The sequence below is a fragment of the Sciurus carolinensis genome, chromosome 10 (assembly GCF_902686445.1).
Source record: "Sciurus carolinensis chromosome 10, mSciCar1.2, whole genome shotgun sequence".
In the NCBI taxonomy this organism is placed as follows: domain Eukaryota; kingdom Metazoa; phylum Chordata; class Mammalia; order Rodentia; family Sciuridae; genus Sciurus; species Sciurus carolinensis.
The window spans coordinates 61510869-61538439 of record NC_062222.1 but is presented as its reverse complement, the minus strand read 5'-3'; the positions used below and the strand labels follow the sequence as shown (position 1 = coordinate 61538439).

General features: G+C 36.1%; 1 protein-coding gene across 3 annotated transcripts in view; it reads left to right on the top strand.

Moving 5' to 3' along the window:
- Positions 1 to 27571, top strand: part of Smarcad1 (SWI/SNF-related, matrix-associated actin-dependent regulator of chromatin, subfamily a, containing DEAD/H box 1) — an 83419-nt gene that overhangs the window by 2253 nt on the left and 53595 nt on the right. For 2 of the 3 annotated variants that reach the window (XM_047566198.1, XM_047566197.1), the window contains exons 3-5: positions 13334 to 13372; positions 14208 to 14382; positions 24954 to 25122. In XM_047566198.1, the coding sequence (XP_047422154.1) occupies positions 13334 to 13372; positions 14208 to 14382; positions 24954 to 25122 (383 nt within the window). The remainder of the gene's footprint in view (positions 1 to 13333; positions 13373 to 14207; positions 14383 to 24953; positions 25123 to 27571) is intronic. The other variant, XM_047566199.1, reaches the window with a different exon arrangement.

Sequence of the window (27571 nt, the reverse complement as noted above, 5' to 3'; positions counted from 1 at the left end):
TTTAATGGAAAACTCAGTATTTTACAAGCAGCTTTTAAATTAATATCACCTGAAAGATTGGCAAAATATGTATTTTCACCCATGGTATTTTCTCTGCTACTCTTCTACTTAGCTGTAAAAGTGATGACAGATTCCCTACAAGTTATCATTAGAATAAAATTTTAGAATATTTTGGTGTAGTTAGAACTTTGTGGAATGATTTGTAGGTTGGATTGAGGTAATTAGGAGTCACATTTCCAAAGACTGATTCTCTCAAAAGTTTGTAACTTGTATAAATGCTGTAGGATACACCTGAAGGGTCAAATGACTTTGATTTGATATTCATTGTTCATTCTTTCAGTAGAGATTTGATTTGCATAACAAATGCTATAGGTAATATCTCAAGGTCCAGGTATTTAGTGTTTTCTTAGTGCTGTCCATCTGTTTCTTATGTAAACAGGGCAGGAAAGGGCTGGGTTCTAGGTATGGGATTTTGAGTCCTTAGAAGCCTCTATTCGTTTTAGTTAAAGGTGGGACACTGGGCAAGGCACTTAAAATCTGAGATCCGGAGATTTTTGTCAGTTCTGAAAGTAAAAGCACTTTGTACACTGGATTTCAGTGGAACTTTCCCCACCTCTTTGGTATTGGGGATTGAACCCAGGGGCTCTTAACCACTAAGCCACATCCTTAGCACTTTTCTGTATTTTACTTAGAGACAGGGTCTCCCTGCCTTGTTTAGAGCCTTACTGAGTTACTGAGCCTGGCTTTGAACTCTTAATCCTCCTGCCTCAGCCTCCGGAGCCACTGGATTACAGGCGTGTGCTACTGGGCCTGGCTCAGTGGACTGTTTTAGTTATTTGTCAATATTTGTAATATGAAATTTTTAATAACCTTTCCTAATCAGAATGTGTTTTTCTGTTTTACTTGGTTATTGTTGTTTTGGTACTGTGGATTGAACCTAGGGGTGCTCTACCCCTGAGCCAAATCTTCAGCTCTCTTTATTTTTTATTTTGAGACAGGGGCTTACTTAAATTGCTTAGGGCCTTGCTAAGTTGTTGAGACCAGTCTCAGATTTGCAATTCTGCCTCAGCTTCCTTATCTCTGGGATTACAGGCATACACTAGCATGCCCAGCACATGGTCATTCTTAAAATTAGGAAATATGAAAATTAATTTTGTCCTGGGAATGGTTAGAACCCATCTTACTGTAGGAGTGGAGTACTTTAAGATATGATTGTTGTAAATGATACTGTGACTTTTAGGGAGTCTTGAAAATTAAGGTGAAGTTTAGACTTAACATTATGGTTAAGTAGGTATCCAATGAATAGTATGGTAGTCGTATGACTAGTATGGTAAAAGGATGAAAATGTTTTATAAAACTTCTAGCAGTATTGAGTACTGTGTGTTGATAATGGGTAGAGGTTGAAGGGAAAGACATCATCTAGGAAGTTCTTATAATCCGAGCTTACTGATATCAGTAGAAATGGAAAAGAAACAGGCATTTGAGATTTGTTTAGTTCCTATGTTTTGTTATGTTTGTGGAGTAGGAGTTGAACCCAGGGTTTGGCACATGCTGGGCAAGTGGTCTACCATTGAGCTATATTCCTGGTTCCCATTCACAATTAGATTGATGGTAGGAATGAGAGAGGTTGAATGTTAAAAGTTTTTAGTGTAGGTAATTAAAAAGAAAGATGATAGGGCTGTCCATAAGAATAGGTAGGAAGTAGCTATTATAAGCCATTGAGCAGGTCTTTGAGAATTCAAGTAGGAATTAAAGGTCCTGCCCCCAACTGCTACGGCAGTTACTGGGGAGGAGTGGGAAATATAGTGAATGGAGTGTTGGATCTGTGGAAAGGATGAGATGCTGAAGTTAGATTTAAGGTCAGGATTGGTATTGGAGATAGGAGAATCATCAGTAAGACGTGAAAATTGACCTTACTTTTTTGTCATGTGGTAACTTCTCATACTGCCATTGTGGGATAATATTGTATTAATTTATTTATGCCCCAAACACCCGTATTCACTTTCTTTTCCAACTAATCCTATTGTTATACCTAATAGAAGTTATGGCTTCATTTTTTTTTTTCTTTTACTTTTTTCCAGTACTGGGAATTAAACCCAGGGCTTCATGCGTGTCAGGCAAGTGCTGTACCACCAAGCTGTAGTCTCAGCCCTTTTTATTCTATTTTGAGACAGGGTCTCGCTAAGTTGCCCAGGCTGACCTCGAACTGTGATCCTCCTGCCTCAGCCTTCCGAAGAGCTGGGATTACAGGTGTGCGTCACTGTGCCTAGCATGGCTTCATTTTCTACCACTCTTCTTCAGTTACTGTGCCACAGCCACATTGTTTCTTCAGTATGCCAAGCATGGTCTCATGTTTGCTTCATTCCATTTATTCTTTCTGCTTATTTTATTTGTTCTGCTTAGAAGACCCTTTCCACTGATATTTGCATATGACTCAACTCCTCCATTCACATTAGTTGACATGTCATCTGTTTTAGAAGGCCTTCTCTCACCAATGTGTTTGAAATAACAACTCCTCCCTTATCCCCAGCCCCAGCTTACTCTGCTGTATGTGTCTTCATAATTTTTATCACTACTTTTGACATTATGTATGTGTTTTCCTTGTTAGAATATAAGCCCCATGAAAGCAGAGATTTTTATCTAGTTAACTTGCTCATCCTCATTGCTCAGAACAGTGACTGATATATTAAACCCTCAATAAATGTATTGAAGTAAAATTCTTACGTGACGAGAAAGTAATATTAGTTAAGTATATCCCCTTTTTAGGACCCTGACACAGTCCCCAACAATTAGACATTTTGTAGGTATGGATACTTGAAAACTGTTTTTGGAACAGAACAGGCTCCCTAATGGTCACCTAAATGAGAGGCATGCACTTAACCTGTTGATCTAGGTTTTGTTTTGATTTTTTGCTTGGTGCTGAAGAGCAAACCTAGAGCCTCATGCATACTAATGCTAGCTCATGCTATCACTAAACTGTTTCCCCAGTTCTTCAATTTATTTTATTCTCAACAGTGCCCAAAGATTTCAGTGATTATTACTTACACATTATTTCTCTTTTTTCTTTAACTTGGGCATACATAGATTTTAGAAGGATTAAAATAATGTAAAATAAGTGAAAGAGGAGAGCTTTGTGTTATGTATAAAGAAGAAATTTAGGAGTGAAGCATGACCTTCAGGAGCAACAAGAGGAAAGGACATGTAAATATATACAGTGTGATAAGTCACATAATAGAGAAAAACACTAAAGCAAGGTAGAATCACTGTCTATTTACAGATGATTAATTTCCCCATTCTTCCTGGGAAGGATTATGATTTCTTTGTTTTTTGGTCCCTGGGATTGAACTCAGGAGCACGTAACCGCATCCCCAGCCCTTTTGTGTGTGATTGGGGGGGTAATAGGAGAATGAATTCCAGGGCACTTGACCTCTGAGCCACAACTCCAGCCCTATTTTATATTTTTATTTAGAGACAGGGTCTCACTGAGTTGCTTAACACATCACTTTTGCTGAGGCAGGCTTTGAACTCATGATCCTCTTGCCTTAGCCTCCTGAGCAGCTGGGATTACAGGCGTGCGCCACCTCACCCAGCAACTGGGAAGGATTATGAAGTCACAAGGAGATGAGTTTTGGAGTAGATTCTGAACAGTGTAATCATTATTTATGCGGCAAACAAATAATGAAAGGTTGGAAATAAGCATTGCCTTGAATATTCTATTGTATGTGTGTAGAGGATGGGAAGAGGTTGTTACCTGTGAAAGAGGAGGTTTTAAGACAGTGAACCTCAAAAGATAAAAATAGAAACTGTGGGTTGTTAGGGACCTTTCTCTGCTGTGCAAAGTGTGATGGACCTTATCATATACCATCGAGCATTTCAGCATGAAAAGACTGTTAATGAAGGAATTCTATTCATTAAAATCTCAATATAGGGAATTGACAATAAGGAATGACAGGAAGAATTTTAGGGGAGTTTTTATATGACATGTATTTGGTGATCAATTGAATGTGAATAATTTAAAGGTAAATGTTCCATGCTTGGACAGCTGGGTAATTGGCACTACCAACTGAATTAGGAAGTACCTTTAGGGGAAAGACACTAAAATACACTGAATTTGTGTTACTTGTCATATTTCTGTACCAAGGTAGAGTTTGAAGTTCAGAGAGTGATCTGAATCTGAGGAAATCAACTTGGGAGTCATAGTTGTAGTTAACAAAAGACATCCCCAGTAGAGTGTATAGTAAGAAATATCAAAGCTGGATAGCGAAAGCAGGAAAACCAGTGAAAGATAAAAAGGATGACTAGAGTAGTCATATATTAGATAGTTGTCCTAGAAGTCAGAAAAAGATAACAAAAAAAAACACTACCAGTTTGGAATATAATGAGGAGTAATGGTGTAGAGAGGTCAAGTTGTATGGAGATCATCTGAGACCCCTTGCCTGGGAAATTAAAAGCTACTATTAACTTTTAACAGTTTCAGAAGAATGCTGAGATGAAGATTATTCTTTCAAGAAAGGAGGGGAAGTAATAGCTTGATAGGAATGTAGTGTCGTGAAGAGATATGTTAGTCAAGAGGAAGATAACAACTAAAGAGAAAAAGGACAAAAGGAAGGAGATATTCAAAGAGAGACATCAAAGACTTGAGAACTAAAGCACAGTTGGACAGTTTAACTTTCAGAGGAACTGAGACACATTTTACCTAGGAGGAAAAATTGAAGGAGATAAAACCAGATGGGTTCATCGATCGATTTTTGAGATTGGAATAGAGCAAAGTTACAGTATATGCTTGGGGAAGTTTTTTTTCTTGGTAAATTAGATTCAGTCCTCTAAAGTGGTTGGCACTTTGAGGTGGATGTCATGCTGGAAGTTGTTAATAAGTGAGAGATATTTTTTAAATACCTGTTATTAAAAAGGCTTCCAGAGAGCATTGGTCTGACAAATACAGATTGTGTGATCGTGGGTAAGACAGCAGTTTTCTGAACTTTATTCCTCTTTGCCTGGCTTCGCTTAGGAGTTTTCTGTCATCCTTGCCATTAGTAAGATGGGTTGATCTTTGAATGATAAAGGGTATGTATGAGTGTATTATTGTTTTAGCTTCACAATTTTGTAGCCATTGAATAACACCAAGTCCTTTTTAGATATGTGGGGCTAAATGTGAATTGTCTGTAGTTAGTCATTCTTTTTTTGCCGGGGGTGGGGGGTGTGGGGGGGATGGTACTAGGGATTGAACTGAGGGGCACTCAACCACTGAGCCACATCCCCAGCCCTATTTTGTATTTTATTTAGAGACAGGATCTCACTGAGTTGCTTAGCACCTCACCATTGCTGAGGCTGGCTTTGAACTTGTGATCCTCCTGCCTCAGCCTCCTGAGCCACTGGAATTATAGACGTGTGCGACACTGTGCTCAGCTAGTCGGTCATTCTTTATTCTTAATGTCTGTTTAGTTGGAAAATAGTAGTTGGTAAGAGGGTCAGTGCTGAATTGTTTTGATAGAAACTACAATTAAGTACTCATGTAGTATAAATATTCAGTGCATTTAATTAATTAATTAATTAAATTATTTATTTATTTCTGGTGCTAGGGATTAAACCCAGGGCCTCATGCATGCTAAGGCAAGCATGCTACATACTATCTCCTTAAGTGCCTTTTAAATATACATTGTGTTTTTGTTTTCTGCCTCTTACTTCACATGATTAGCTATTCTTTTTATATCAAAATGTTATATAAAAAGTTTACATGGTACAGCATTGTATAATGTTCTGTGATCTTTGGTTCTGATGTTTATTCTTTTGATTTTTTTTCCCTCTGTGTATATGGGTCAGTTTTTTCTTTTGACTTTAAGCAAAAATAGCATTGTATTATATACATGTTATAGTGCAACTTGCTGTTAATTAAAAGGTTTTTTTTTTTAATACTTTCTATGTCATTTCATATTAAACTATGCTATATTTGCTGGGTGTGGTGGGGCACACATCTAATCCCAGTAGCTCAGGAGCCTTGAGGCAGAAGGTTTGTGAATTCAAAGCCAGCCTCAATAATTTAGTGAGGCCTTAAGCAACCCAGCAAAGATCCTGTCTCTAAATAAAATATAAAATGTTCTATACCTCAGTTTTTTAATGAGTACAGAGTATCTTATACAGTATATTGTTATACTTCCTTACAGTTCCCTGTTGATGTCCATTAGTCATTTTGTCTTTTTTTTTTTTTTCTTCAGTTTTTTCAGTATTAAAAAAAAGTGCTATAGCGGGTATGCTGCTACATGCCTTATAATCCCAGTGATTTGGAGGCTGAAGCAGGAGGATCTCAAGTTTAAGTCCAACCTCAGCAATTTAACAAGATTCTGTCTCACAGTAAAAAGGACTGGGAATGTAGCTCAGTGGTAAAGTACCCCTGGGTTCAGTCCCCTGTAAAACAAACAAACAAACAATAACAACAACAAAAAATGTGTTAGTAACCATTCTTTTTTCCTCAAAGCTATTTTGCACATGTGCAATCAGTGCGAAAATTCCTGGAAATGGAATTGTCAGATCAAAGGGAGCATAATTAATGTTAGTTATTGTCAAACTACCCTACACAAAATTTTACTATTTTGTACCTTATTACAGCTTGGTTTTGTGATGTCTTCTTTTTCATACTTGGCTAAAGTATTTCAAACTTTTTTTTTAACCTTTATCAGGCTAATGAGGCAAAAGTACCTTATTGCTTCATTCTTTAAGGTAAAGTACATTTTCTTAAATCTATTAGCCATTTGGATTTTTTCTGTGTTCCTGTATGTTTTTCTTGTGTCTCTTTTTTTGATAAATGATTTGTACATTTTCCATTTTTTAAAAAAATTTTATATGTCTTAGTCTGTTAGATATGCTATAACAAATTACCATAGCTTGGGTAGCTTGTAAGCAACTGAAATTCAATTCTTACATCAGGACACCAGGACATTCAGTATTTGTTGAGGGCCCACTTCTAGAGGGCAGTCTTTTCTCTGTAACTCACGTACTTGTATGGGCAAGGGATCTCTTTGACCTCTTTCATAAATCATTAACATTGATGAAGGTTCGATTGTCCCTATAGTTTAGTCACCTCCTAAAGACCTTACCTCCAAATTCGTTGGGGGTTAGGATTTCAACATACCAGTTTCTAGGGGGTTACACAAACATTTAAACTTCTGTTTGTTTACCACATAAAAGCTTCACTTTTTTTGTTGTTTTTTGTCTTGGTACTGGGGATTGAATTCCAGGGTCCTTTACCACTGAGCTCTATCTCCAGTCTTTTTTAATTTTTCATTTTAACACAGGATCCCTCTAAGTTGCCCAAGTTGGCTTCACATTTGCAGTCACCCTGCCTCAGCCTCCCAAGTAGCCACAGAGCACAGCAAATTTTATATTTTTTATGTTATCAATTTGTTCATCCTTTAAGACACCTGCGTGTTGGGTTCTGATCAGAGAGGCATTTCCACGTTATAAATATGTTAGCCCATATTCTTCTAGCAGGTTTGTGTTGTTTAAAAATTTTTATTGTGGAGAAATGCACACAAGGTTAAAAATTACCATCAGCCATTTTTAAGTGTACAGTTAAGTGTACAGTATATTCAGTCCAGTACATTCACATTGTTTTGTAGAAGATTCTCAGAGCTCTTCATCTTGCAAAACTGAAACTCTAGACCTGTTCATCTACTATTCCCTGTTCCCTGTTTCTCCTGTCTCTGAAACCACATTGTATTTTCTGTCTTTATGAATTTATCTACTCTAGGTACCTCATCAAAGTGGAATCATACACTGTTGGTCTTGTTGACTATCTTATTCACATATTGTCCTCAGGATTCAGCCGTGTTATTTATGGAATATTTCAGGACTTCCTTCCTTTCTAGGGCTAAATAATATCCTGTGTCTGGTGTGTGTGTGATATGATGTGTTTATCTGTTCATCAGTCAGTGAACACTTGGGTTGCTTCTGCCTCTTGGCTGTTACAAATTGTACTACTATAAATATGGATATACAAATACCTCTTCAGGACTCTGCTTTCTGTTATTTTGAGTATATATCCTCAAGTAGAATTACTGGATAATGTGGTAATTCTGTTCTATTTTTAAGTTTTTGAGGAATTCCCATACTATTTCATAGTGGCTGCACCATTAAACATTCCTGCCACAGTGTATAGGCTTTCCTTTTCTCCACATAACATCCTTGCCAACAATTGTTATAATCTATATGGTTTTTTGTTTTGTTTAAATTTGGGTGTTAGTGGGTTTTTTAATTTTTGTTGTTGTTGGTTTTTGTGTGTGTGTGCACGCACTGGGAATTGAATTCAGAATTCATACATGTTAAGCATGCACTCTGACTCTGCCAGTAGGTTACATTTCTGGCTGTTTTCTATTTTTGATAATATTTGACTTGAAGGATGTGATTTGGTATCTCATTGTGGGTTTCACATTGATTTTTAACTTTAAATCTCATTCATTTTGTTTAAAGGACTAAAGAAAGAGTGGTATAATTTTCTCCTTGTTTCATTATTCGCCGGTTACTAGTCAGGTGTCCCAGAAGCATTTGATGAAAAATCCATTTTTCCCCCTTGGTACTGGCTGTTGAACCCAGGGGTGCCTTACCACTGAGCTATATCATAGACCTGTTTGTTTTCTGTTTTGAGACAGGGTCTCACTAAATTGCTGCCTTAGCCTCCTGAGTCACTGGGATTATAGGAGTGTACCACCACGCCCTGCAGAAAAATTATTTTCCTTACCTTAAAATATTACCAGTGGATCCCAGTCTAGTCTTTGTATCCTGTGGGCCATTAATCTGTTTCTCTAATCTTTTTTTTTTTAATATTTTTTTAAGTTGATGAACCTGTATTTTATTTATTTGTATGTGGTGCTGAGAATCGAACCCAATGCCTCACACAATGCTAAGCAAGCACTCTGCCACTGAGTTATAAACTTGGCCCTGTTTCTCTACTCTTATACTAGTTTATCAGATTATTTTAATTTTTAAGTATCAAGACATAAATGTGATATATCCTAGGTTTTGATGTGTTTTTGTTGCTTCTTTTTTGATTCAAAGGTTATTTAAAAGTAGTTTCTATGTTTTTCCCCCTTTTTTTAAATTTACAAGTGACTGAAATGTTGCTTACATGTTTTTATTAACATGTAATTTGACTTGTAATTTGTTTTGAGACCAGATAATGTGGTCTTTGGGAAATTTACTGAGATTCTCTTTGTTGTGTAATAATACTGTTTGTTTCTGTGAGTTTTAAGGATACTTGAAAAAAAGACATAGTTCAAGTGTAGATTTAATTATATGCTAAATAATAGATGAGTTTTGTTATATCAGTGTCTTTCAAACTGGGTCATAAATATTGCGACATAAAATCAGTTTCTTGAGTTTTGACTAAATATAGGTAATTGTTAATGGAGTAGAGTAAGTAGTAGAAAATCATCAAAGTGTATTAATTATAGTAAGAGTTTCTAGAGTCTTTGGGGTCATAATCTAAAATATATCTTTTACAGTGGATCCCGGTCAAAAATATTTGAAAAACACTGTTCTGCATCTTAAATTTTTTTTGTGCCCTTTTCTTTATTAAGAGCTTGCATTAAAGCCTCATTTGTCTTTGCCTTATATTCTCCAGTGATTATGCGTTTCTTAATTAGTATATGGTTGTGATATATCACATATTTTTATTGTAGGTATAACAGCTATTATTAAAAAGTACCCCTCGAAGGTTTAATGCTTTTGTATTGGTCCCTATTAATTGCATGACTGTCTTTTCTTTTACATTTTAAAAGTTATCTTTAATTTTTTTTTTTTAAATGCAGTGCTAGGGATCTAACTCAGGGATTCACACAGGATGATAGGCAAATGCTGTACCAATTACTTAGATCTCTACCTCTTTGCCTTTTCTTTGAACTTAAACCTGAAATGTTTCTTCTTTCACATTTCATTTTAGAATATGTTAGAGATTGCCCTCCAGTTTTAAATTTAGCATATTCATTGCCCCCCCTTTTTTTTTTTTAAAGAGCTTTCATTGGAGGGTTTATCTTTTATAAGATGCTTTGGTTATTTCCCTGTACTATGACCTTCAAATTAAGACTTCAGATTTTATAATCCTTTGTTTTTACAATCAGTTTGTTCTTTTAAAAAGACAAATTTATGATGTGTTTTAGTTGGCATTCAAAGGAACTGCTCTGTAAATAAGTTGTCATGTTAGTGATTTGAACAGTTTGGAGCAATACATGATTAGAATATTAAAAATGGCAAGTTTGGGCTGGGGAGATAGCTCAGTTGGTAGAGTGCTTGCCTCCCAAGCCCAAGGTCCTGGGTTCGATCCCCAGCACCACCAAAAAAAAAAAAAAAAAAAAAAGGCAAGTTTTCAAAAGTCTGTCTCATGGGTATAAAGGTTCATGTGTTTTTATTCTGCTTTTCAAGATAGCCTTTGCTTACTGATTATCAAATTGATTTAAACTCTCTCTGTGAATTCATAATCTCCCAATGGTGATGTTTTTGTTTTTGAGAGTCTTTATCCCCCTCAAAAACAAATCAATGGTAGACTTAAATGCTTATTTTGCTTCATTGTGTACTTGCCTTAAGAATGAGTGATTACAAGGTTACTGGAAAAACTGAGGATATAGGATTGTCTTCTCATGCATACTACTAATGGGACATTTGCTTATGCTAATGAAAATATCTTTTTTAAAACAAAATAACCATTTAAACTATTTTTATGTGGAAGGACAGACTGTTTTCTCTCTTATTCATTTAACATTTTATTCCTTTTTCATGGGACAAATTATGTCTCATTGTTATTTGTATACATGGCTGTTTGACTCCTGTTAGTTTGTGTTAGACACATTGAACTATAACTTTTTTTTTTTTAATATCCCCTACTTCCTGCTATAGTGCCTTAAACACAGAAGGCATTCAGCACACGTCAAAGTTGAATAGTAGCAGATGTCTTTTCTTTGTAATGTTTTTGCTTTTCATCATTCTTTTTTCACTTTTATATATTTGTATGTGTGCTTCCTGTTTCCTTTATAATGCTACTTAAAAGGACTTGTTTCCTTGGGGGCAAAAATCATTACATTAGAAATACCTTCTTTGGTGGTTTTTTTTTGGCTCTTAGCTATTTTTTACTGTTTGTTACTTCTAAATATAGTCCAGATAAACAAATCCACATATTCAGCACTATGCTAATAATAGATTATTTATTATATTGGAAATTTGATATTTTATAAACAACTTTGGACTCTTAATCGTTTTTAAACTGTGGTCTGTGAACCTATAGGGATTCCCCAACATGTTTTCAGGATGTCTGCAAGGTCAAAATAATTGTTATAATAATATTAAGCCCTTACTTTCCTTTTTCATTATATTGATGTTTGCATTGATAGTGAAAAAACAATGGTAAGTAGTCAGGCAGGGCAGCACACATCTGTACAACCAGCTAATTGGGATGTTTAGGTGGGAAGATCACTTGAGCCCATGAGTTTGAAATCAGCCTAGATAATATAACAAAACCACATCTCAAAAAGAAAAAAGCAGCTGTAAGCAGTGGTGCATGCCTGTAATCCTAGTGGCTCAGGAGGCTGAGACAGGAGGATCTTGAGTTCAAAGCCAGCCTTAGCAACTTAGTGAGACCCTAAGCAACTCAGTGAGACCCTGTCTCTAAATAAAATACAAAAGATGACTGGGGATATGGCTTCAGTGGTTAAATGCACCTGGGTACAATCCCTGGTACCAAAGGAAAGAAAGAAAAAAGCAATGGTAGGTCAAACTGTTTGCTTAGCATGGATTAAGGCAGGGCACCAAATTCTTCTAGTATTCTTTATATTCTGTAAATGTCTGATTTCACTTAAAATGTCCTAAATGAAGGAATAAAAATTATTAATTTTGTTAAATCCCAACTTAAAAGTAGAGTGTATTTTTAATGTTTTGTGAAACAAAACACATGGCACCCTTCATTTCATACCATACATAGTACAGGCAAAAGATTTATACAATCTGAGGATAAACCAGAGTGTTCTTATGTTGTACAATGACTATCTCAGGAAAAAGCATTCGAGCAGTTACTTTGCTTTAACTAGTAATTTTTTTTTTTTTTTTTTTTTTGTACCAGGTATTGAACCCAGGGGCACTTACTGAGCCACATCCCCAGTGCTTTTTTATATTTTATTTAGAGACAGGGTCTTACTAAGTTTGCTTAGGGCCTCACTAAGTTGCTGAGGCTGGCTTTGAACTCTTGATCCTCTTGGCTCTGCCTCCCAAGCCGCTGGGATTACAGGTGTGCACTACTGCCCCCAACCTAACTAGTAATTATTTTCATAGAACACAACTTTTACTTGGAAGAATGACTGACTTACAAATTGGTTGTACAGACTGGAATTTGGCAAAACATTCCTCAAAAGTAATCAAACTCATGTCAAAGAAAATAGTACCCAGTATTTATTATCAGTGATAAAATTCTAGTTTTCAGAGGCAAATTTGACTATAGAGGAGAAAACTGGTATCCACAACTATAAATTTGACAGCTTCCAAATACCAGACATTTCTAATGATGTCAGTGATGATAGGAACAAATGTAACTTTTTTTTTTTTTTTTTTAGCACTAGGATTGAAACTAGGGGCACTTTAGCTACATACCCAGCCTATTTTATTTTTTATTTTGAGACAGGGTCTCACTAGGTTGCTTATATCCCCGATAAATTGCAGACACTGGCTTTGAGTCTGCAATCCCCCTGTCTCAGCCTCCCAAGCCACTGGGTTTACAGGGGTGCACTGCTGTGCCTGACACAACTTTTTTTTTTTTTGATATAGTGTCATGAATGAGGTCAACACTTGCAACATTTTCCACATGACCAAAGCATAATGTTACAAAATAATGCACTGGGTTAAAGACGTGTTAAAATGCAAAATAGATCAGTTTAATGTAACATAATGCAAAATGCTTTGTTATGTGGTTTCAGATTCTGCACTGCAACTAATCTTTACTAGCCGTCAAGTTTGGGTTTAGAATCACTGACTATCCACAATAAATTTACAAAGGTTGTGAAAATACTCATCTCTCTCCTTTCAGTATAACTGCGTGAGGCATGATTTTTTTCTTAAATCTAAATGAAATACTTGATTAATGTTATTTACAAATATGACTCAGTCTCATATCATAAGACATAAGGGGAAATAGTTTTATTGGGTGATTAATTTTGTAAACATTCCCCTTGGAAAGAGATCTTGGTATAATAGTTTACCTACCTGGTTTGCATAGACAAGTGATTCCATATGTATAGTTTTTCTAAGACTGTCATAACAACCACAGATCGGGTAACTTAAATAACAGAAATTTATTTTCTCACAGTTCCAGAGACAAAGAAGTCCAAGATCAACTTGTTGGCAGGTTTGATTTCTTCTGGGGCTTCTCTCCTTGGCTTGTAAGGTGGTTGCTTCCTATCCTGTTCTCACGTGGCCTTTCCTTCTTTGGCATCCTTGGTGTCTCTCACCAGTCACACTGGACTAAGGGCCCACCCTAAAGGTCCCATTTTAATCCAGTCACTTCTTTAAAGGCCTGTCTCCAAATATAGTAACATGGAATAGTGCCCACTCTTATGGCCTTATTCAGCTTTATTACCTCTTTAAAGGCTTTGTCTCAACAATAGATTTTGGAGGTACTGGTGGTTGGGACTTCATATGAATGGGGGGGTGGAGAGAGGGCATATTTCAACCCTTAACACCAATGTATGCGTAAGAACTAATGTTTTGAGGATGTTGTGTAGTGGCAAGACTAAACTAAATGCTTTACGTATATCACTTAATATACAAAATTTCTTTGATCGTTCACACATTTATTTTATGAATGAGGAAACTGAGGCATAAAGAGACTAAGTAACAAGACTAAGATTGGAATTCAAGTCTTTCTGGCTCTGTTGACCATCCTCTATCAATTGTGAACTGAGTACTAAGAAATAAAAGCAGAGAGAGAAAAGGTTTAGAATATAAAACAAACCTATGTCTGTTTTACAGTTTGCATTAAGGTTCTCACTAGTAAACAACCTGTGAAACAAAATCATTTAGTACCAGCCTTAGTTGACTAATTTTTTCTTTAGTAAATGTAGGGAATTTTTGGTTTTATAATGCAAATAATGCATAGAATTAGAGATTTCTAGCACATAATCATAGTTATTAAAAGCAAACTTCAGTTTTTCAAAATGCCTTTCTCCTTTTTTCTTTTGCAGAAGATTCTAGTGTTCCAGAAACTCCAGATAATGAAAGAAAAGCAAGTATATCATATTTCAAGAATCAAAGAGGAATACAGTATATTGATTTGTCTTCTGATAGTGAAGATGTTTCCCCAAATTGCTCCAATACAATTCAAGAGAAAAAAATCAACAAAGACACAGTGATTATAGTGTAAGCTGCCTGATAGATTTATTGTATGTGCATATCTAAGAGATTTTTCAAGGAAAAGATAATCTGGACTATTTTGGTGACACCCCCTGCACTCCAAGTTTTTTGGGTTTTTGGTTTTGTTTTGTTTTGTTGGCTTTCTTGACTGTGTCTTGATTATTTTCCCCTAAGTTATAGATACTGAGTGGTACAGTGTGTGTTTGTGTTTTCTGGGAAATGATCCTTTCAGTAAAAGGTTTAGCAAGAGCTAACTTGGTATTTTTAACCTTCTGTGGATAGGGAAATTACTTTAACTAGTACCTCTGATCATCTGTAACTGCTTTATGATTTTTTTCTTTTGTTTTGTGGTGCTGGGGGTGGAACCCAGATTCTGGCTCACTCTACCACTGAACTACATCCCCAGCCTTATGGTTTGTTCTTCAACTTTTGGACTGAATTTTAACATATTTATTGGTTGCATTATATGAGCTAGGTACTATTTTGTTATTAGTAATATAGTAATGGACAAACCAGTCCCAAATCCCTGCCTTCTTGAAGTTTATATTCTATTCAGAAAGATAAATAAAACAGTATGTCAAAGAATAACTATTATGGATAACAGAAAAGGGAAATGTGAGGTTCAGGGTCTCTAAAGAACACGAATGGAAAGGTTTCATTGAGAAAGTGCTGGGAAAAAGACATGAAGGAGTTAACAAAAGTAAATTATGTAGATGGGGGAAAACAATATTCCAGGTCATTGGGATGTTCAAGGTCACATTCACTGATCCTGAGGTGGAACTCTGCATGATGTTTTTGATAGTGGAAGGCAAATCATAGAGGGTGAAGGACCTATAGTCACAAGGGATGTGGTAGAAAGGGTTTTTAATCATGTTAGGCCCATAGGATCTTTGGTTTTTTATTCTTAGTGATATTTTTTTTTTTTTTTTTTTTTTTTTTTTTTTGAGAATCTCTTTGTTGAAATGATCTTTTGCTTCCTGCAGTTGCTCTTTCAACTGCTTACTGGTATGCTCATTCATTGCCTGCATGTGCTCTCTTAACTCATCTTTTGCTTCACGGATCCATCTTAATCATATATAATCTAAAGTCCTTTTCTGACATTTCTTCTAACATACTGTCTCTGGATTCTATTAATATAGAATCTAGATTTGTTTGGATCATTTTCTTCCCTTGTTTTTTCATGTTGTTCTTGTATCTTCCCCTCTAGCAGTGCAGATCTGGGCTATTGCAGTTTTCCCCCTATAGGCTTATAGTGACCCTATAGGTTTCCAAAACCTTTTCTTTAAGAGGGAGATCAACATTAGCAGTGCCCAGTTCAGATAGTATGCAACCCTAGACCAAATAGCCCCTATGAAGACATTAACAATATTGTCATAATAAACAGAATGAGTTCAATTATTATCTTCAATATAACAAATAAATTTGCAATAAGATCTGCAGTTTCTAATTGAGGACAAAGAGGATGTGGCAGGGTGTAGGATGTAGCTGTTAATGGGATAAGAAAAGAATATATAGAAGTTCTAGATCATAGAAAGAGAGTGTGTAATCAAAAGAAGCCGGTTGTTAGCATGCGAAAAGGGAGAAAGAGACTCTGAGGGAACAGGTAAAGAAAAGGGAAAGGGGCTGGGGAGATAGCTCAGTTGGTAGAGTGCTTGCCTTGCAAGCACAAGGCCCTGGGTTCAATCCCCAGCACCGCAAAAAAAAAAAAAAAAAAGGAAAAGATCAAGAAAAGTAAAGAAATAAAACTTAAAATCTTTCAATAAGGAGAAAAAAGAAAATCTACACTATAACAGTCATATAGTATTCAGACCTCCCAGTCTTCTGTAGCCTGATGTATGAGAGGTATCTGACAATGTGCTTCCAGTCTCCAGCAACCATCTCGGGATGGGATTTGCCCCACATAAAGATGGAAGATACAGCTTCCAGGATTATCCAAGATGGCCACTCTGGCTTCCAAATGTGTTGGCAAATGGGGAGCTGCAGTTCAGGGTGTGGGCGTGGTCGACTGGAGTCCTGGAGGCTGGGTGCGGTTGGTCAGGCAAGAGTCCTGGAGGTGGGGTGTGGTCGGTCTGGTTGTGGGATCCTGGAGGTGGGGTGCAACCCGTCTGTCTGGGGGTCCTGGTGTTAGGGTTCAGTCAGTCGGTCTGGGGGTCCTGGTGGCAGGGAGCAGTCAGTCTGAGGGCCCCGGAGGCAGGGAGTGATGGGTTGTGCTGAGGGATCCTGGAGATGGGGCTCAGTCAGTCAGGCCAGGGGTCCTACGGGGCCTGGCTGTTATCTCAAAGTGGCAGCAGCCACGTGTAACCAAACCTGCAGGTACTGTGACAGTGAACTTCCAGGCAACAGCAGGCAGCTGGTGCTTCATTGGCTGTCTGCGGTCAGTTTGCTGACTGCTGTCAGACGATCGGGAGGTGAACCTCAGGCGGTGGGTGATGGATAGGTGAAAGGCAGGTGATGGACAGGCAAGAGCCTGGCAAATGGTGGATGATAGGCGCCTGACAGTGAGCAGTCTGCACTCAAAAAGGTGTCGATAGGCTGGCAGACAGCTGTGTGTGAGAGTTCTAGTTGCTCCACAACCTCAAAAAGTCTTTGGTATCATTCTTTTAAAAAGTTTAAACCATTCTCAGTAGGGTGTGGTGACCCATGCGTATAATTCCAAGTGACTCTAGAGAGGCTCCAGCAGGAGAATAGCAATTTGGAGGCCAGCCTGGGCAATTTAGCAAGACCCTGTCCGTGGGGTCCTGCATCTGAGGAGTGCCCTCCTCTCCTTCCACTTCTTTAGCTTGTGTGGAGGGATCAACTTTCAGTCTTTGGTTGGTTGGTGAGTTGGTTAATGACTTGGTGTTTCCTTGTCCAAAGTGTTTTGTCAACCCAGCTCCTTGGAACATGCCTGTAATCCCACCAACTCAGGAGGCTGAGGTATGAGGATCAGAAATTGGAGGCCAGCCTGGGCAACTGAGGGAGACACTGTCTTAAAAAAGTAGAGGTGGGCTGGGGATGTAGCTGAGTGCTGGAGTGACTCTGGTTACAATCTCCAGACAGGGCCTGGTTGTGCATGTCTCTAGTTTCAACACTCAGGAGGCTGAGGAAGGAGGATCATTTGAGCTCAGGAGTTCAAGAACTGCCTTTGCAAAGTAGCAAAAGCTCATCTCACAAAAAAAAAAAGCAAACAGGAGACTCAGGCTCCACTCCACCCAGCCTCCTCTCACTCTGAGTGATACGGGAAGTCCACAGAGTATTGATCAAAAGAGTAAAACATTCTGACTTAGATATTTTAAAGTTCTTTTTGACCATAGGGGAGAAATAGTAAAAGTATAAGTATGTTGTAATGTCCCAGTAGAAAATGGAGACTCAGATGAGTCTTGTTCCTATGGAAGTGAAAAGAAGTGATTAGATTCTGAACATACTTTGAAGATAGAACAAAGAGGATTTATTGATGAATTTCATGTGGATTTTGAGAGAAAGAAGTTGAGTATGACTAAGATTTTTGGCCTCAGCAAGTGGAAGGGTAGAGTTACAAATTTCTGAGATAAGGAAGACTGTTTCTTGTGGGTGGGGGAACATGTAAACTGGATAATTGAATTGGTGACATTTGAGATCTGGGGAGAAGTGTAGGTTATAGATCAACATTTAGGAATCCACAGAGTACTGATGTGATTTTTAAAGCCATGTGGTTATAGAAATCATTCCTGGATACTAGTATAGGTAAGAATAGATCTCTTGGTTGAAATGTTTAGACCAGATAAACTCTGGATTTTAGAGTCAGAGAGATGAGAGGAAACGTATAGGAGATTCTGAGAAGTAGCTAGCCATTGAAATAAAAAGGTTTTATGATCTTCTAGAAACAAAGCAAAAAAAGAAGGGGCTGGGGTTGTGACTCAGTAGTAGAGGACTTGCCTAGCATGCATGAGGCTCTGGGTTCGATTCTCAGCATCACATATAAATAAGTGAATAAAATAAAAGTCTATCAACATCTAAAAATTTTTTTTTATAAAAAAAGAGCAAGGAAAAAAAAAAGAGCAAGAGATGAGGTCTGACTACTACAGACAATAAGATGGGAACTTCCTTTTAAATTGAACTTTTTACATAAAGTTCATTCTGAAATAGGAAATAGTGAAAGTCCTGCATGGTTAAATCTTGAGAAAAATGGATTTATTTGCACCCCCCCCAATATACCCCCTTTTTCCTTTTTCTTTTGAGAAAGTTACAAATATAAAGACAATTGGAAAAATAATATTATCAACTCCCACAGTCCTTTCAAGAGTCATCTGTTATCAACATTTCTCCACATTTGTGTTATCATTCATTCACTTATAATTTCAGTATTTCAAATTCAGAATACCAGTTACATTGATATAATACTGATTTTATCAGCTTATCCTCATAATGTCTTTTGTAGCATTTCTACTCAAAGTACTGGTTTAAGAGTAAGGAGTATGCCTTAAATTATAAATCAAGGTACTTGTTCCTAAGTCTTGGCAGTGGAAAAAAATCAATTGAACTAAGCAGTATTTTTATTAATGTAGTTATTTTACCTTCTGGTGCAGATTTCTTATTTTGTCATAGATAAGCAGTTGGAATTGTAGGACTAGCAGTTAGTCCTTGGACCATTTTGAGGAGTATGTTATAGTAATTTTTCCCTAGGATCATTTGGATTTAGTTTGTTTTTGTAGCTCTTCTGTTTTGTCTAATCTCAAAGTTTCTCAGTGTGTGTTTGTTTCTCATGATATCCACTGTTGAAGATAACAGGCCAGTTTTTCATAGGTTGACTCTAAACTTGGGTTTATGTGATATTTTTTCATAATTAAATATAGGTTAAGTGGAAGGAGTAAAACAAGCGTTTCATGTTCTTCTCAGTGTCTCATTAGGAGGAGGCACATGCTATCCATTTGTCCTTTATTGGTGAAATGAACTTTGATCACCCTGTTTTCTTTTTTTTTAAAATATTTTTATTGTACACAAACGGGATACATATTGTTTCTTGGTTTGTACATGAAGTAGAGGCATACCATTTGTGCATTCGTACATTCACATAGGGTAATAGTGTTTGATTCATTCTGTTATTTCCCCCCCCACCCTGTTTTCTTTATCCCAGATAGGTTTCTTCTATAAAGTTGCTATTTTCCCCTTTGTAATAATTAAGTAATGTGGAGAGATACTTTGGGATTGGGTAATGGTTTTGTTTTCTTTTAAACTCAGTTTTGGCATCTTGATTCTTGCCTCAGTTTTGACAGAGATAGTTGCAAAATGGTGATGTTCTGACTGTCATTCTAGAACTTACACTTTTACTATTCAGTATTCTGTAAGGAAATTTATTCATTTATTTATGTATTTATATAGTACAGTATTATCCATCATCACGGTTTCATAGGTGCTAGTTCATTGGTTTACAATATGTTACTCCCCCCCACCCCCAGTAATGAAGATTAAACCCAAGGCCTCACATTTTAAACACTCTACCACTCAGCTACATCCCTGTTTCTTTTATTTTGAGACAAGGTCTTTATAAATTGCTCAGGCTGGCCTAGAACATGTGATGTTCCTGCCTCAGCCTCCTGTGTTCTTCGGATTAGAGTTGAATGCTACCACACAGTTGAGGGCCTCTTCAAGGAGGCCATTGTGTCTGTTTGAGAAATTCCTCTCATTTTTTTGAACCTTTCCTTTCTTGGCACAAGATGTACCAGACTTGCACTTTCCCTCCCCAGGCCTGAAATGGGAATTGGTCATTTCTTAAATAGCTCTGGGTTGCTTTTAGAGGAGAATGGTATTTTTAAATCTGTGAACTAGAAGCGTTCTTTCTTTGTTACTGGGTGAAGTTAGGGGTTATGGCATTGCCCTTTTAACAGAATGATCTAGGGTATTGGAGGGAGGATGGAGGAGAAAAGGAAAATGTGAAAATGTGTTTGTTTATTTATTTGTAATTATACCTTCATTCTAATCTATCACTATAAAGTGTTTTCTCTGATTCTATGTTTATTCTGACAGTGAGAAGTTGACCAATATCAATGTACTTACTAATTTTTGTAGGTATCAAGTATGCATAAAATAGTTTCAGAATTGTTAAGTTTGTACCATGTGATCATTAGGCCCAAAATATTGAACTCAAGATTTATTTGTAAGTTTTATTTTGTCTTTAGAGTGAAGGTATATACTCACAGTACTTGGATTATTTGTTTAAATTTTTCTCAATATTACTCATTTGAAATATACTCAGATTCATTAATTTCTCTTTGTATTCTTCTTAGGATTTTTATGTTGCCCCTGTTTTAAATTTTTTTTCTTTTTTTATGGTGCCGGGGATTGAACCTAGGCCGTTGTGCGTGTGAGTCAAGCACTCTACCAACTGAGCTACATCCCCAGACCTTTTTTAAAATTTTTAAAACATTTAATATATTAACAAGATCTCAGAAACCAAAACTCTATAAAGGATACGCTCAGAAAAGCTTCACTCCCTTACTCCCTTTTCTTCTCCATTCCAACCCTTCCCCCATACCACCTCAGAAATAACCAGTTTATTTAGTTTCTTGGTTATACTGTTTTTGTTTCATCTGTTTTTTGTTTTTATTTTTGTCTTTTTAGGTGGAGGGTGGTTACTGGGGATTGAACCCATGAGAGCTTAACCCTTGAGCAACATCCCCAGCCCTTTTGTATATTTTATTTTGAGGCAGGGTCTCAGTAAGTTGCTTAGGGCCTCATTAAGTTGTTGAGGCTGACTTTCAACTTGAGATCTTCCTGCCTCAGCCTCCCAAGTTGCTGGGGGTACAGGTGTGCACCACTACGCCCAGCTAATCTGTCTGTTTTTTTTTTCTTGTTTCTTACACAAAGATGGTACACTACCTATGTATAGTAATTCCCTCTTATCTGTGAATGATGTTTCATGGATACCAGTAGAGGCCTGAAACTGGATAGTACTGAGTGCTGTATATACCGTCTTGTTTCCTGTACATATGTACCTGTAATAAAATTTAATTTATAAATTATGCATCATGACAGAATAACAACTAATAAAAATAATAAAAATTAGAACAATTAGAACAATATGCTTTAATTAAAAGTTAAAACTTAATGAATAGTTTATTTTTAGAATTTTCCATTTAATATTTTCAGACCACTGTTGACTAGAAATAACTGAAACTTTGGAAAATGAAAACAGATAAGTGAAGGGACTATTGTGTGTATGTGTGTATTCATTTATTCTTTTTTTTTTTTTCTACTTAGCAGAATATATAGCCTGAATCATTAATTTGCAGTAATCTTTCATCTTTTTTCAGTTCCATAATTGAGTGTTCTGTAATTTATTGAGTTAATCCCCATACATGAGCATTTTCGTTATCAGGATTTATCTCATTACTCCTTTCAGTGCTGGGGATGGAATCTAGTGCTTTGCTCATGCTAGGCTAGCACTCTATCACTGAGCTACATCCCTAACCCAATTAGAATTTCTTAATCTTGACATCATTGACATTTGGGGGCAGATACATCTTTGTTGTGAGGACCCTACTGTACATTTGCATTGTAGTATGATTAGTTTTGCATCATCTCTGACCTTTACCCATTAGATGCCAAAGTACATGTCAAATCAAGATAATTAAAAATCTATCTAGACCTTGCCAACTCTTCTTTGGTAGCAAACCCCCTTCCCCATTTTGAGAACCATTGATGTAGGTATTAGAAACTTGGCAGTTGATAAAATATTCAAGGAAGCACATATAGACAAGAAGGAACAGAAGACAGAATCCTAGGTGACATCAGCAGTTCAAGAAAGTGAAAAAGAAAAAAAGAGCCAGTTTTAGAGATTAAGGACAAAGAAGTAAGGGAAAATCAGAAATAACCTTGGAGTAAGGGTAGGGCCAAATTTTCAACCTTGAAGAACCTATGGGTAAGGATGGGGACAAATTTTCAAGGATAGGCTTGTCAGTAATGTGTGGGAAAACAGAGAGAAACTTAGATAAGCAAGTTTTTATCACTGTCAGCTGAGTAGAGGAGGTTGTTGTCCTTAATGAGAGAGCAGTTTCGCTGAAGCATTCGTACAAAAAAAGTAAAAACACTAGATTTAGAACTACATAGAACTAAGGAAGTAGAAAAAAATGAGTTTAATAAAATTTGTGTCAGAGGAGAATTTTTTTTTTAAATATTTTTTGTTGTAGTTGGACACAATACCTTTAGTTAATTTATGTTTTGTGTGGTGCTGAGAACCCAATGCCTCACACGTGCTAGGCTAGCGCTCTACCACTGAGCTACACAACCCCAGCCCAGAATTTACTTTTTTGCTGCTGTGTCCACAGTACCTGAAGCTCCTGCCTCATTGAATTAATTGAATTATGTGTGTAATCTTGAGAACATTGTAGGATTAGGAGGAAGAACTTAGTAAAAAGATTGAGAAGAAGATAAATAAAGCCTAGTCCTATAGATTTTCCTTTTTCTTTGAAAAAAAAATTTTTTTTTTTAGTTGTCGATGGATCTTTATTTTATTTATATGTAGCGCTGAGAATTGAACCCAGTGCTTCACACGTGCTAGGCAAGAGCTCTACCACTGAGCCACAACCCCAACCCCTCCTTTTAATTTTAGTTTAAAGCATACAATAAAAAAATAAAATAAAATTAATGAATAATGAACATCTAAAACCTACTCCTTAGATTTAATGATTATTTTCCCTGTTTGTTCATTGTTTAATCTTTTATTTTCAGCTGAAATAATTTAGTCAACATTTCTCCCCTTAGTACCTGATTATTCATCTGCCTTCCTACCAAAAAAATCAATATGATTTTCAATGAATAAGTCTGTCATCTATTTCCTATTTATATTTAACTGTTATGTATTTGGGAGCTGGTTTTTCAAAGTAGGAACCAAACAAAGGTACATCTACTACATTTGGTTATTATGACTCAACTCTTATACTAAGATAGTCCACTTTGACTCCTGCTTTTTTTGTGATACCGTGGCTTGAATATTAGGGCCTAGCACATTCTAAACAAAGCAAGTGCTTTACTGTTGTGCCCTTTTTATTTTTTATTTTGAGACAGGGTCTGGCCAAGTTACCTAGCCTGGCCTCAAACTTGGAATCTTCCTGCCTCACCTTCCGTAGTAGCTGGGAGTACAGGTGTGTGCACCACACTTGGCCACCACCCTCTCTATTTTAAAGACTAACTTGTTGAAGAGATCTAGCCTTTTTCTGGAGAAAATTTTTTTTTTCTTTCAATGTTGTTGGATTTCTTCCTTGTGTCACTTGAGTTTCTTGTAAACTAGAAGTTAAATCCAGGGCATCATAAGATATGATGAATATTAATGCTAAGTGTATTAAGAGGCGTCTGAGTTTGTCCCACTGTAAATGGTATGTATCTCTTTACTATGTAGAAATTACATGACAGCCTGAAGAGTAAAGATCTTTGAAAGTGGTTATCCAGTGGAGAAATTGTAAAAGAATTCCAACCTGGAAGATTTCATTAGGAGACAAAGTAGGGAATTGAGGAAAGTAATGAAGCAGTATGCATATTCAGAGTTGATTGTCTTAAGAGTGAGAAGTTCAGGTATAATAATGGAAAAGAGACACTTATGATTATCTTTCAATACTTGAAATATAGGCATAGTGATAAAGGAAGAGATTTGTTTACTTTATAAGATCAGTTTCTTATAACAAAGTTCAAGAAGTCAGCCTCAAACCTTCGTACTATATATATTCCGAGTCCTTGGGAATTTGTTTTTAAATGTTCTCTCCTATGCATCACCAGTGCCCTGAAAGACACAAGAGAACTATTGTGAATATGTATAGAAATGTGTCTAGGAGAGCAGAATTAGCTACATAGTAATATCTGCATTCACTGCCATCAGGAATATACTTTAGTATATTCCTACCTTGCTGTCTCTGGTTTTATAATTTCTGCCCATTTGTTATTGTTTTAGTTCTGATTTCTAGAATGCCTTTATCATACAGAAAACCAAATTTCAAAGTGAGATTTTTATTTTAATTGTGATAAAATGATTTGACACCAAATGTCAAGCATATGAAATGAAATAGAACAGGATTAAAATTAGTTGTCAGAAAATAAGCCCTCATGTGAAACAAATGCTTTTTGCTAAGGAATTATTTTGTGCCTGGCAAAGATACTTCTAGTGAATGGGATCATTCTAGTTTTAACACTTAGATCCTGATTACTGAGGTGAGCCATGAAAATTCTTTTATCTTTGTATCAGTGTAAGTTTCCTAATTACTTAGGAGCAAAATGACAGTATCTGATATGTAGAGCATTGGTAAAAGATTAGGAAAGAATATGCAGGCATTTAGTAGTTGTGTGTAGATCTTAACAAAATGAATGCCAGTTTGTTACCTTTGTTCTTTTCCATGCCAGCCCATATAATTCGAGATTGTCTTCAAAGTATGCTGGCTTGGTAAAGTAGACTTGCACACATATCAATACTGAAATAAAAAATAATTCTTTTACTCTTTGACAAATATAGTTTGCATTTAATATTGTAAACAGCCACAAATGTTGTATATGGTGTGTAAACATATACACAATGTAATGAAAAAAGCATTAGCAATACATTAAAAATGTTTTCCTCCCTCTGAAAATGTGTTTAGGTCTGAGCCATCTGAAGATGAAGAGTCCCAAGGCCTTCCTACCATGGCACAAAGAAAGGATGATATTTCAGAATTGGAAGACCTTTCAGAATTAGAAGATCTTAAAGATGCTAAACTTCAGACCTTGAAGGAACTTTTTCCACAAAGAAGTGACAATGATTTACTTAAGGTTATATCTTTTATAGTAATTAGCTATTATATCTATAATAGTGATAAAATCTTTGAGTCCAATGTTATAGTTAGTTGTTGATGATTAGTTTACTAAAGATACCTTATGTTTGAAGAAATGATTATTTTATTTAATAAAGGTAAATGCCAGAAATGTACTTGTTTAGAGTCTTAACTCATTAATAGTGTTATTATTCACCTATAGCTATTAAAATAATGTAAACCTTCCTAGCCCAGATAAGGTGTGAGTTGTTAGTTTTACTTGAGTGGTTTCTAGTGGGGAACCTCCCACTAGAAACACTCATAAATGTCAGAACCCACCCCCACTCCCCATAATAATAAATGGTTGGTACTGCCATTTAATGCCCTGAAGCCAATAATGTTAAATACTTTACAGTACTGAAGATGATCTTGTATAAGAAATGATTATCCTGGTATTCACACCTTTGCTGAGAAATACTGATTGAACTACAGAAACAAGTGACTATAGTTTACTGCATAAAGTTTGATCTGTACTAGGTGTCTCTTATAAGAGCAAATAAATATTGACCAATTGATTATCCTTTATATAGGGAATAAATGTCTAAAGATTAGTAAATAATTTATTAGTAAACAATAAGTAGCTCTGACAAGTATTAAAGGGGAGTATCGTTTAATTGCAAACTTCTCAATTTTTTTCATCTTTGTATCTATTGCCACCACCCCTGCACCTACTACCAATTCCCTTATAATATGAGGCTTAAAGTTATACCATGTCTATGTGGTCTAGGCAGGTAATCTTTGAAGTGGTGGACACTAGCATCCTGTGGAATATGTGCTTTTTCTTAAAGGGATAATTTTTAGCTGTAGCAGGATATGGCCATATGAGCTATCAGTGATAGCCATGGTTACTATTTTTCAACTTAAGTTAAAAGCTTGTTTTTTATTTAGTGTTGTCACCATTTTAACAGTTTTATTGAGATACATTTCATATTCTCTAAAGATCATTTAACATATATAATTTGGTGGGGTTTTTGTGTGTACGTGTGTCTGTATTTACAAAGTTGTGCAATGATCACTTTAATTTTAGAACATTTTAATCATTTAGAATAGAAGGCTCTTACTCATTAGCAGTCACTCCTCCCTCTCTCCCTCAGCCCTGGGAAATCACTAATCTTTCTTTTTTTAAATTTTTTTATTTTGCAGTGTTGGGTATTGAACCCAGGGCCTTGTATATGTTCAGACCCAGAGTTCATGCACTCAATTGCTGAATTACATCCTCGGCCCTACTCCACTTTTTTTTTTTTTGGTCCTTTTTGGATTTGCCCTTTCTGGACATTTCATATAAAGTGATCATATATTATGTGATAGGTTTTACTGGCTCCTTTTATTTAGCAGACTTAGAGGTTCATCTCTCTTATGGAATGTATTTTGTTTCTTTCAGTACTAAGCAATTTAAAGAAGGACAACACTGTTCAATCTGAACAACACATGTGTGCGAAACTGGTTGGCTTGTGCCTGCCAGTTGGAAGAAGTCTAAAGTATAGATTCATTCACTCCCATTTTTTCTGTCATTTTTAATATGAATCTGCTGGATTCCTTTCCCCAAATCATTTTAGTACTTTACTCTTAGCTAAATGAAACTTCTGTGATATCTGTGGTCTACATTTTTCCTTGTCAGCAGTATTACTTACCTGCTGATGTAATTTTTTCAAAAAACAATACTGATCTAGTTGCTAGTAACTACAAAGGCTACTTGTAGTATTGGAAAGTTATAAGGAAAGAGTGTCCAGTGAATAAACTTGATGGAATATTAAAAATACTGAGCATAAATGAATAAATATTAGTTGAAAAATATAGCTTGATTGCTTGTTTTTCAAAGGGATTTCATTCCTACACAAACATTTTTCTCTGATAATTTTTATGGGAAAATAACATTGCTAGATATGCATAATGTGTCTGACTTTTCATTGATCAGTATCTGAAGTTGTGGAAATTTCAGCATGTCATTCACTCCAAAGCAGAGCACTCTCTTGAAGTAATGCTTAAGTGATCGTTATCAGTTCAAAGGGGTTTAAAGGTGATATTTATAAATTACTATGCAAGTTTTTAGACCTATGTAAAAGAATTTAAGAAGTTGTGAAATATAAATTTAGTCCTAGGCCTGATAAGAATATGCTTTGGCTATTTTGAAAATGAAGAGGAACTTAGGGATACTTAAGCACATAATATTAGGAAAAACTTGTATGGTGGGAAGCATTTGATTTGAGGCTATTTCATTTAGTGCAAAACTAGCTTATTTAAAGAAGTAAGATCTTGGGTCTGGGGATATAACTCAGTTGGTAGAGTGCTTGCCTTGCATGCGGAAGGCCCTGGGTTCAATCCCCAGCACCAAGAAAAAAAAAAAAGAAGAAAGATCTTTGGTAACATTGAAAATAAAGGAAATAATAAAAAATCTGGAATGGTTTAGT